Below are 12,931 nucleotides of genomic sequence, written 5' to 3'. Positions count from 1 at the left end.
AGCTCAATCAGAATTAATTGTACTGTAACAAACAGAAGTGAATTACCTCGTCTTCGCCCATAACTCCTCGCTGCATGCAAACAAAGGACAAATTGTAAAATGTCAAATAACTGTATCATGCCCACATATTAAAATATTTAAGATACAAAGAACTATGTGGGTAAGCGATAAGTAAAAATCTGTATTGGTACTTGCTACTGATAATTCTAGATGAGAATGCATTAAACTGAAGTCTCACTTAAATACCACACTATTTTACTACTAAATTGACATTGGCACCCGCTGTAAAGAACATACTTTAAAATATTTCGACTTGTCTTTATCTTAGCTGCATGTTAATTATGGATGCATAAATTATAGTAACTTTGTAACTCATCCTCACAAGTGTGATTTGTATCTTACACAAGCGTCTAAATAACACACCGGGTACTGAAATTGTAAAAAGGAAAATATTACTTTAAAAAGCATGTAGCAAGCATTAAATTAATCACAGAAACATCCTGGTCCATGGAACAGTTTGTACAGTCCTTTGCAGTGACAATACAAATGCTATAAGCCGTGACCTTCCTTTTTCATGAAAAGACCTAGCAGAAAATTAACTGCAAGGTTTTGTTTGAAACAAAAGACTCCTTGTGGTAGCAAACAAAATCGGGGCACAAGTCACAAGAAATAGCATTGTATCAAAAACACTGCACAAAGGCAAAGCAACAATTTCTGACAGACTGCAAGTAAATCCAAGATTTTCCTAACTTTTGAGTTTTGCAAGAGTCTTAAAGAGATCATGCTTATAGCTACAGTTCAGCAGACCATACCAATCGCTTCTCTAATAGACAGATCGCTTCTGTAATAGACAGATTACTAACACAAAAACTATTAAGCTCCAAGTAATTTCTTAGTTACATTTCCATAAAGTATTTTCAATTCCTGTTTCACAGACTTTGTATCTGAGAAAGATTACTGTAATCATTGCAGCATTGTAGTTCAATATCCAAATAGAAAACATTACTGTAAGCCATAATGTTATAGCAACATTTATGAACAAAGATTACTGAGTCTCGGCATTATTGTTCTGATTTTACTAGGGCTCCATGCATACATCTCTCCCAAAAAGCAACTGTGGTTCTGGGACACTGAAATACATGCAGCTTTATAAACTCAGTGATTTGTAAATGTCATTCACTGTTCTGTTCTCGTATTATTAAATACTTATATCCTGGTACCTCCCATTTGCACAAGGTTTTTCAGAATTTTTAATTAAGTATAGATTTTTTTTTCTTTGTAATCTAGATTTATTCCTACTAGGAATTCAGTGGATTGCTTATGGAATTCTAGAAATATCTCTCCTTGTTTTCTCTCCCTTAAATCTGTGGATTTGTTACACAACAATCATCATATTCCTATCCAACTTGCACTGAACTCACTTTCAAATTTATTTGCTTTCATCTGATAGAATGACTATTGATGAGAACAGTCTTTTGCTTAGTTTTTCAGATCCTCCAGCTTTCTACGAGTAAGCCAAAATAGAAAAGCCCACTTTACCAGAGAGATTTGGGTATCTAACCGAGTGGAAACACCTACATTCAGATTTACCACATCAAAAAAGAATCCACAAAACATAACGTATTCTTTTATGTGATTAGTTCTCTCATTGGTTGCTGCTGCACGGGGAGACTAACGCCAAACTTCAGACTTGTTTTCCTCTGAAGTCAGGCACTTAGGAGACACGCAGTTCTACGTCAGTGTTGCAGCATGTACCAAGCTTTTCTGACTCTCGGCCAAAGTGACTCCCATGTAGCATTAGCAGTAGCGTCACTAAGCCCTCATCTAACCCCCCTGTATACCTTTTTTTTTTCTTCCACAAATAAAACTAGAATAACCACGGAAAATTCAAGTGCATCACATCCATAGCAATAACTGCAGTGCCATGCTCTTTCTCAAGAATAATATACAAATGCATCTTAATAAGCATCTTTTGGCAAAAGCCATTTTCTTAAATTTTCACAGTTAAGACAAGCTGATAAGCATAAAAATACTTTGTTACAGAACACCTGTTTTTCTTTGTGCATTTAAAAATATACAACAGTAATTTCAAGGAGAAACACAAAAGGGTTATTAAAATGCTAAAAAAAACCCCAACGCAATTAAACTTAAAAGGGCAGATCCTGCAGTATTTTTTATATATATATGGAAATGACAATGATGTACCGAAGTTATCTGTGTATTCTTTGCTTCAGCAAAACAATGAAATCAGAAAAAAATGGTAAAATAACTGTACTTGATGTTGTCACATTATTTACTTTACTTGTATGGCAAACTCCCTTCCCTGGTATTTATCTGTCTTGTCCATTTAGATTGCAAACTACCTTGGGCAGGGATTTTCTGCCACTTTGTGTCTAGAAAAATGAGATCCCATTCTTAGACAATCTGTTGGCACTGCTGCAATAAATGTGATTACTAACATCAAAATGTACGTTTTTGGAGAAGTCATTATTTTCTCCTATTTTTACCCACACTTGAAGACCACAATGGTTTTATTATAGGTAAGTTGTCTCAGTAACAGTAAATACAAAGTCTTACTGTTACTAAAAATATGATGTGTTAAAGCAAACATATCCTATCTTCATGAAACTTCAATATTTTACTCTCTCCACACTTCCTTTCAAAGGCAAGATACTACTTGTGAACACCATTCCACTGACTCAAACTTTTAGTACATTGTAAGCAATGAGATTATTCTTTCTGAAGATATTAGATTCAATCAGAAATATTTCTGTATTCATTAAAATAACATGCACATAATGTTTTACACCTTTCAGAGCACATAGGCTCACAGAGCATGTGGTCTGTATAAATATACACATTATATAAATTTAATTATAGATTGAGCTGTATATACAGTTTTTATATATATATACATATATTATATATATATATATATATATATATGTAAGACAAGACTCCAGGGAGACCTTATTGCGGCCTTTCAGTAATTAAAGGGGGCTTATAAGAAAGGGGGACAGCTTTTTAGCAGGGCCTTGTTGCGATAGGACAAGGGGCAATGGCTTTAAACTAAAAGAGGGGAGATTCAGACTAGATATAAGGAAGAAATATTTTGCAATGAGGATGGTGAAACTGTTGCACAGGTTGCCCAGAGAGGTGGTAGATGCCCCATCTCTGGAGACATTTCAGGTTAGGCTGGACGGGGCTCTGAGCGACCTGATCTAGTTGAAGATGTCCCTGCTCAGTGCAGGGGGGTTGGACTAGGTGGCCTTTAAAGGTCCCTTCCAATCCAAACCATTCTATGATTCTACGTATTTAATATATAGATCTACATAATTAGTGCATATGTTTAGATAAATAATTGCAGGGAAGACAGGCTTTAGGAGAGGCCAGACACTGTAGGCAAATAATTGATTTACAACAATAAAAAAGGAAAGATTAAAATTCTTCCCTCCTTCCTGAACTTCTTGAAATCGTAAGTCACACAGAATTATTTTTTTATCTTTTAGTCTATAAAGCTGGATATCTTAATTAGCCAAAACCTCTGAAAGGTTTGAAATGAGTGAGAAAGTACAAGAGATACACTTTTGTTCTAGAACATATAAAGTGGGCAACACATGCAAGAAGTATAATAATGCCCAATAGAAATGAAGTCAAATGATGTTGGAACCTTTGAACATTAAGGGTTCTGTGTATACAACAAAGACATTCTCTTATAGTTAAAACCTTCTGTTTCTATATCTCTGAAGTTGCATACTAATAAGGCTTAAACCTGTAAAAAAAATTAATACCTCCCTTTCTGCAACTTAAATCAGCTCAGAGACAGAAATGAGACAGAAGTAAATACACTTTTTGTACATGTTTATCAAACATCAAGACAATATAACTTTGAACATTATGTGAGCAATGCTATCACACACATAGTAAATGTATCATTTCTATTTTATTCAGACACATATTTCAAATATATAACAGAGATCAAATATGTACATATTTAAATAGCTCAACTGAACAACTGAGCTGAATTCAAAATATTATGTTGTGTAACAGGAAAAACCCATTGGCAGGCTTCCTATATTTAAAGATAACTACAAAATTTATGATAGAAAGTAAAATAAAATACTATTTGTCACTAACATTCCTGATTTAATGATCAAACGGTGGCGGTGAATTAATGAAGCCTTTTTCATTAATACTTATTTGTCATTTAAAGAAATCCATAAACAATTATGGCAAAAACTTCCCAGGAGTCTAGACTAAAGGAGGTAGGTGCCTACTTCCCATTTTATTCTATTGGATGCGAGTGCCTAAATTCTATTAAGATTTCTTTAGAAATCACATCTTTATAGATTTTAAGGCTGAAAGGGATCGTTATGACCATTCAAGTTTGGCATGCCTAACAGACTACAGAAATTCATTTAGCAATTCCTGTATAGGAAGTTTAATAACTTCTGTTTGAAGTAAACCACCTTTTTTTAGAAGCCCAGCCAGCTATAGTGTCTCTAAGATGGAAAATCTAATATTCCCTTGCTAAACTAATCAAATGGTGAATTATGTTTCAATAGCCATTAAAAAAATTCAATGCATTAAAACTATAAAAGTGGGTGAACCCTATAATGGGGAAAAAACCACCCTACACCCCAACAATTGAACTCTTGCATTAGTACTTGCTACAGAAAGTTTCTAAGTTGGCAATTAATGAGGTACTCAGGTAAACCCATTCCAAAGTATCTTTTTTTTGACTTTTGAGAGATACCAGTCATTAAAAATGCATTGCTTTTTTTACAGCTTGAGCTGAAACAAGAGATATAATTATCAGATATATAATTTATTAAAACACATAAATCAGCTTTCCCTTGGTTCACTTCATTAATTTAAATAATGAAAACTGTAAATATTAATATTAGGTACAGTTCAGTAAGTACACTTTAAATGAGCTGGAAAAGAACTATCATTTAAGAAGAGGAAAAACTAGCTAAAAGTAAGTTTTATCTAGAAGTGCTTAGTCTTAAATGGGTTGAGGAATTAATTCTAGCCTGGCTCATATCAGAACCTTACTGGGATCCAAAGATACTAGTCGTCTAAAATCAAGCCCATTAAAATCCAGTGAGGGCTGTGATCTAGTGTTAAGTATTAGTGCACACGTAGGTGGGCCAGGATCCTTAAAAATGTTGGTGCTTTTCTTTCACGAAGGTCTGGTATTCCTGCTCCTTCTTGTACCAACTACTACGCTTACTGAGAAACTAAAGGACAAATGTGAGTCTGAATTAGCAACTCTCCTCTCCCCTATTCCTCCCTCCAAGGTACCAATTACAGGGATATGGGGAAATGTTAGCTTGAATCCACTTAAACAGAGAAGGAAACTGGAGTCTACAACTTATCAGGAAGTGTTCAAGCTGTAATTCTCATTACCGCGTATTTGGAGGAAGCCCCTCAATTCTTGCTAAGACAGACAGAAATGTTGTGCAGAGCCTGAGCAGCTGGAGCTTCCCAGAAGCTGTTGCCAGTGCTTCTCCTCTCCAGCTGGAAGGAGCTGCAGTTCAGACACTCCAACTTGGGGTGCCTCTGATCGGTACGCGTGATTGCACTGGACTGCACTGACAGGGACATCAGACTCTCCAGGGACATGGCAGAGCAGTGACATGTCTAAACCAAGGCTCCAAATTAAATTCTAAAGGGCACACCTAAAAATTAGGTATTGCAGCACCTGTCCTTCAGATACTCAAAACTGTTATTTTTATCTCACCTACTGAAGGTTGGAAATAATACTGCAGCTTTTAGAGGACAGCAGTCACATTAAATGCCAACTTCCAAATTACAGTGGAAATCCTGCCAGCATTAATAACCAAACAAGATATTCTTCAGTGCTTATTCTAGCTCTGTGGTAAGATTTTCAGGATAGACTGGTGCCACTGAGGTGTGTTTTTCCAATGTCCGTGATAATAGCAAAAACCTTTTTTCCTAGATACCTCATTGAATAACAATGCTTCCCATGTGCTCTTTTAGCACACAAAACTATAAAACGAGAAGTTCACCATTCTAAGTATTAAAACAAATGAACTAAAAAATATAAATTTCTTACACTGACTGCATTGAAATATTTCACAGTTGCTCATAAGATTTCTTAGTTTTTAATACCTTCCCATCTAACACTTCATTATAAATCAGCAGATAACGACAATTGCACATACACCACCTCAACAACCCAGCTTGCAGAACAGGTCTTACAGTTGCAGTTAATACAGGAAGTTAATTGTTGTAAATGTTCTAACATTAAAGCACATCGCTATTCAATGGAGTTTCTGACCAGGAATCAGGATTATGGCCTGTGTGGGCTAAACATCAATTCTATTTCAACAGTTAAGTAGCTTTTTTCATTTTTCAAAATACTCCATTATCTTAAAGAACTATTCAATACCAAAGGACCTAATTCTTCTAATGTCTGTTGTGCAGTATTTTCCTTTATTGGGTATAAAGCTAAACCTGAATTTCCTTAAAATTTTAAACATTTACACAAGGAAAAGTAGGTATTTTTTATATTTTATATCCATTTGCGCAAGTGTAAACGACTGTGCAGAAAGGTAAGACAATTTAAAAAAAGAGCTTCACAGAACAACAACTGTGAAATAACTTTTTTGACTGTATTTTTTAATAATTAGGTCTTTACTGGTAACTTTTAGACCCATCAAGTCAAGACAAAGTGTACTTGCTTTGTGTAGAGCAGCTTCCACTTTTTCTAATCTAAAGAACTGTGGCATTACAGCTCTAATTTTTCCCAATGTAGAAAACATTTGTGTGCAAACTCTCTGATTTATTATTGACTTAGATGGATTACCAAGCTCTGCTTCCTTCTTTAGCCTTGAACAAAGGCTAAAGTTCATGCCTTCACTGAGTAGCAGATGTTCATGAAGTTTGACCTACTGGGAGAGGAACGTGAACATGAACTCTAACTTCAGCATATTTTGCAGTTAGAAACATACTTGACAAAGCCAGTTCCAAAAACCCCAATACAAATAAAATGGTATTTCACATAAGTGTAACAGAAAGTATCTAATTCACCCTTTATTTACACAAGATAGAAAAACATGCCTTTCTGGCCTTCTTATTTTTCTAATCGCTGTTTCTGTGTAATAGATTTCTAGTAGATTTTTGGAGAACATACCACTGGTTTGCTTGAGAACAAAAAAGAACAGTTCATCGTTACGAGCATTTCAGATTTCAAATAAGCTAGATATAATGAAAGGCTGTTGCAAGATTAGCTCTTGCCATTCAACTCTGAAAAATGGCAACAGTCCCATCAGTGTTGAAGACTAGAGGCAAGTAATTCAATAACAGAATATAATAGTATAATTTTATACCAACATGTCAGATTTAAGCTAAGCTAGAGATAATTAGAAACTGTTATAAGATTAGCACTTACCATTTAACATCAGAAGATTGTCAGTCCCTGGATGTGGATAACTTAAGCGACCTTAAAAGAAAACAAAAACCAAAGAACAAAACAAAACAAATGCAGAATGTTTAGCTATTCTGCTAGAAAAAAATAATGAAAAATCACCAATTAGAATTTAAATACAAACTATATTTCCAGTTTGCCTAAGGGAAATAAAGAGCTAATATTTAACTCCAAGCACATTAACCAACAATACCCTTGACCCAAGTTAAAGCTGACAAGAACAGACTTCTTAACCTTAATTCTCTGGTCATAAGATCTGCAATGTGCTTTGGGATCAGCTCCAATAGGATAAAGCCACTTTTTGTTTCATGACACCCAGAAATAGTGCTGACTGCTTTAGTCTTCTCTTTCATAGTGACTGTGAATAACTGTACTATGCACATCGCTTAACAGAGTGGCATTTCTACAGTTTAGTGCTTCACTACTGAATCAATTTAAGAAAAATCATGTTAATAGGAATTAAGGAATTAAAATTTTATTAACCAGTTTATGACTGTATCTTGGTGTATTACATATAACCATTGTATTTAATATTTTTCAGTAATTCTGTCAAAACTAGAGTACTGGTTTACAAAATTAAAGAATATGATAGGTAGTATTTTGAATGTTTTACGTTGAATAAAAATACATTAAAACCTCATATCCTGGCATCAGAATTTTTCAAGTGTTGCATTTTACTACGTTGGTGGCATGTTATACTTTAATAGTTAGATGAATGGTTTAAAACACACAGACGAAGTGTCTGTTCACTACAAATTCCTTTTTATTAAAGAGGACGTTTTCTGTTTACAGGAAGCTGCAAACATACCAGTAGTGCACACTGACCTAGAGAGACATTTACAATAGCTTCTGTGTTTGTAAGAAGTGTGCTTTAATGTGCAAAAAACTGCATTTCCATCTATCTCGCTAGTAACACATGCTTATAATCTGTAAGCACATATAAAAAAAAAAATACTGTAACTTAAAATTTAAATCTTTTGGAGGAAATGAGAATGTTTGTGGAGGCATAAAGAAGAATCCAGTCTGGAAGAAATGGGTGTTTTCAACACACACAGGTTTAAAGGGAAATATGTATGCAGATGGCTTGCAAGATGTGAGTAAGTATTAGTAAGACACCATCATACCCTAATAAGGCTCACTCTTCTAAAAAGACAGGAAGGGAAAAAAAAAAGAAAGGAAAAAAAGAAAGAAGAAAGAAGAAAGAAAACCACATCAGCAATCCACATATTAAGATTGTCTAACAATGCCTGTCATACACTGGGGTGTTTTTTTTCCCGTACTGTTGGTAAACTGATTAGAAGAAAGACTGGAAACGTCTCGAAATAATGGTTCTGTGTCCCAAGGGACACCTTTGGGGTTAAATAAAAAACCTTTTTGCTGAAAATCAGTAAGTAATAGGGTTTAAGTTTTGCTCTTCCCCTTTAGGAAGCCTATGCGACGATTTTCTACCAAAAACTATAGAAAAAATATACATTATGAACTCTTACACTCCAGATTTCAGAATAGCAAGAATTAAGATCATTTAGGATATTTTATCCAGCCTTATTATTTACAGGAATTGTGTCAAAAAAATTTTTATACAGCCACATATTATTTCTCTTCCCACAGATTTCATTATTATGAGAATTAATGGTATCGGAACACCTGCAGATTCAGGACTATTTGCTTTGGAATTTGAAAGCATGGAGAAAACAGTGAAGGGCAATGGCAGTCTCCTGGAAAAACACAGCTGAATGCCACCCAAAGGGACTCTGCTGTCTTCTCTAACTTCTCCATAATTTTTGAGCAGGCTTAGGCAAGATACCAAACAAAAATTTGCAGGAGCCTCTGTCCTCATGTTCCCTATCTTCAAGATGTCCAGTTGTAACATACAAGTCATTTTTTCTGTCATGCTGAACGTTTACAGCTATAACTAATGTTTCTTGGAACTATAAATATTCTGCCCTTCTAGCAATGCATGCTGGTATAATAGGAAAAGAAATAGAAACAAGGCATCCTTAAATTATAATCTGGGAGCTGCCACTGGTTTGCTCAGCCTGGTGTATAATAAGTCACTTTGCTTTACTTCTTAGCTTTTTGGTCTATAAAGGTAATACTAATTTGCCTAACAGCAAGGATTTTACAAGATTATTTACTGTCACCATCATGTTTATATGCGGTGCTATAGAAATGTTTGCAACAATATGAGCTGTTTCTTGCAAATGAGAATGCTGTATCTATCTAGAATAACAATAGAAACTGTGAGAAATTATTATCTCATCTTGAACCTCCAGCCTGTGGTGACAGTCTTTCTCCCTGTCTGTATGCATTTATCTTCTTTTCCTATTCATCAAGGGAGACAAAAGATACATTATTTTTTTTTCTGTAATTACTACAGAAAAAGAGGTCAGATTTGAGGCCTAGCAGGAGAGAGAAGTCCACCAGTGACAACACCTGGAGAGGAAAGCTGTTTTTAGAAGACAGTAAATTCTGGGTTTACAACTCTAGTTTTGCATTCTTTTGCTTCCCCCCCTGCCTATGGAGTCACAGATAAGCTGCACCTGAAACATAGGTGCCAAACTGGAAAAGTGGAAATAATAAAGCACTCCTCATTTAAGTGGCAGGGAGAGAGCGCCCTAAGGAGCTGGGCCCACTGCTGCGGCGTAAAAACCGAGTCACACAAACACAGAGAAACCCAATCGTGCTGCGGTACCGAGATGAATCTGCAAGCTCAGATAATGAATGATTTGAGGGTTAGAAAGGAAAACGAGCAACGCAGAATTCAGTACATGTACAGCTGCACGGATACTTCCTTTAAGTCTTATTTACATGGTTATTTCAATGTAATCAGACTTCGTATTACTGCCTTCTGGTGAACTTAATACTTGTGTTTACTACCTTGCCTAGTACTTGGACTGACAACCTTAAAAACATTTTTAACATGGAAGGTTTGCTTACTTTTTCAAAGTACAATCACTGCTATTTGATACGTTAACTTAGGTTCTTAGCCCTCAGACTAATCTGTTGAAGCAAAATGTGGTGTTTCTACTAGGGCATCCACCTGAATGTAATGATATACCTAAATTCAGAACACTTCACGGGGGGCACTGGGTGCAAGATCAGGCCTATACAGAGCTCAGATTACAATATTTTTAACAGATTATTCTAGTTAAATGTACATACGCAATATTAAACCTCACTTTAAAATATCGCTTATATAAAACACAAAAGATGGGAGTAATTGTATGACATTTTAGTAATTATGACATTTTAACAGTTATTTATTAAATAATGACAATTTACTTTGATTCTATCACATATTTCTTTTTAGTTTGCTATTTTCACTGCATGTTTAATGTGTTTTTAGAAAAATTCCATTTGAAGAACTGCCCTCGCTATAAATCCTATCTACTCCATCCTACTTCAACGTCATATTCTAGCGATTCCAGGGGCCTCCTCCTGCTTAAAAAAGAAATTTTAATACTATATAAAGATTATTTACTAGTTTAAAGTAAACTACAAATTAGTCAAAAAATATCTAATATTTGCATAATAGACATATTCCATTCCCAAGAAATTAAAAGTAATCACTTCACTGTCTCTACAGAACTTAGCTCTACAGCATCCAAAATTAATAACGTGCTGCTATCTGGAAAAAATACAATGCCTAGTATTACAGTACTGTATCATAAAGTATCATGTTATAGACATTTTCTCTGTGCAAACCTGAACTTGCAACTTCATCATATTACCACCAATTAATAATTCTCCTGTGTCATGGCTAAATTCAAAACAGCATTGCTAAGGAGAAGCAGGTATGTCTGACATTTCTTATGCAACTGGAGTTCTATTGAATTTAGCCCCCTCTTCCATATCTAAATGTGATTAACATTACCAGAACTGCATGGTATGTGTTTCTCACAATGTATTCTTCTGTAAGGACAGAAAAAAATAAAAAGCTTGCAAATAAATTTTGGTGGGCTAGTTTATCCACTAAATCCAGCTAAAAGTCTTGCTAATCCAAACCATGAGGAAAGAGTAACAAACTTAGTTTTAATGACATTTCTGTAATCTCATGTTACTAATATGGGCAAAATTTAAATTTTTTAGTAAGATGCTTCTGAGCATACAGATATAGTTGTGCTTGCTCACTTTTCGTATCTACTTTTGGAAATGCATACTTTCTATTCCTATTTAACTAAACTGTTAGAGGAATGCCCATATACTTAAATCTATCCCAAATGTTTTAATATAACGACTGCTTTAAAGATTGATGACTCACAGTTTCACAAGTTTGATATTTCATGTCTACTTCCCTCCCCTTTTTTTTAAAAAAGAAAAAGTCTTAAATGGTTGAATGAAGAGAGTGAGAATCACAAAGTCCCTTCACATCTTTCTTTTATCAAGAGATCTCCTCACTATAAGAGAAAAAGCTTCCAAGTTAAGCTTTTCCCAAACTACTTTAACAGATCGGTGAATGGCTAAGGACTGCAGCAGTTCCAGAAAGCTCAGTTTTTGAATCAGCGTAGTTAAGACAACAGTGCAAAACCACGTTTGGATGACACCTAGTTACAGAAATCCTGGATACTGCACTTTCAAACAGTTGTGTAATAATTATGTAAGTCATAATGAGGCCAAATGTGTTGTCTCTGATAGTCAATTGAGTCTATTTAGGCTAATCAGTCTATCAGTCTTAAATATATTCTTTTATCGTAAAAAGTTTCTATGACAGAAGGAGGAAACAATCTGTATGCAAAATTTCAAAGCTTTTTATATGAATAAGAGTGAAGTTTTTCCTTCCATACTTTTTTTATTCATCCTAAAACTCTTTTCAGAGTGCAATTTGACCTACTCTAGGAAGCAACTGCATAACTCTAAACCTTACAGCTTCATAACACAAAATATAAAAGAAATTTCTTTGGAAACAGAAGTTACCATATGCAAAGCAAGAAAGTGTTCTCTACTGTGTTGCTGAGTCACCAATGATTTTCTTTTTACTTCACTGAACATGCGCCAGCAGGTCGTTTTTAAAAGATGTCTAACAGCTGAAAAGCTCAACAAAAACAATTTTAAGGGAAAATAAAACCAGGAAAATCAAGACAGACTTCTAAGTGCATCAAGTTATTTTTCCCCACTGATAAGCCAAATAATAGTGTTTTACTTTTATTATTTATTACTATCTGTAAAAAAGAAAAAGAAATATATTTCTGTAACTTCCCTACAAAATTTGTTTTGGCCCTCACAAAGAAACAGAAGAAAAATTCAACATAAAGTTAATATTCCTGCTAATATAGCTATGGCTAATTCAGGTTCACTACTATCCTACATCTAGCTTGCAGAGCTGTAAGAGAGTTGGTCGGGAAACAGAAATGAATTGTAAATCAAGTACAGTAGCAATACTCTTGGATTACAAAAACCAAGCCCTTAAATTACATGGAAAATTCCACAGTCTTTACTAGAAAAATGTTTAAAACAGCAGATAATTAATTCCATTAA

The 12,931-nt window shown here is 34.7% G+C and overlaps 1 protein-coding gene across 3 annotated transcripts in view; it reads right to left on the bottom strand.

Annotated features, from left to right (window-relative positions):
• CPEB2 (cytoplasmic polyadenylation element binding protein 2) overlaps positions 1 to 12,931 on the bottom strand; it is a 56,687-nt gene that overhangs the window by 24,251 nt on the left and 19,505 nt on the right. For 2 of the 3 annotated variants that reach the window (XM_063335728.1, XM_063335730.1), the window contains exons 4-5: positions 7,421 to 7,471; positions 47 to 70 (exon numbers count right to left, since the gene is read on the bottom strand). In XM_063335728.1, coding sequence (XP_063191798.1) covers positions 47 to 70; positions 7,421 to 7,471 — 75 coding nt within the window. The remainder of the gene's footprint in view (positions 1 to 46; positions 71 to 7,420; positions 7,472 to 12,931) is intronic. The other variant, XM_063335729.1, reaches the window with a different exon arrangement.

The sequence above is a fragment of the Chroicocephalus ridibundus genome, chromosome 5, assembly GCF_963924245.1.
Source record: "Chroicocephalus ridibundus chromosome 5, bChrRid1.1, whole genome shotgun sequence".
In the NCBI taxonomy this organism is placed as follows: Eukaryota; Metazoa; Chordata; class Aves; order Charadriiformes; family Laridae; genus Chroicocephalus; species Chroicocephalus ridibundus.
Note: the sequence above shows the minus strand (reverse complement) of the source record. Positions and strands in the feature narration are given on the sequence as shown.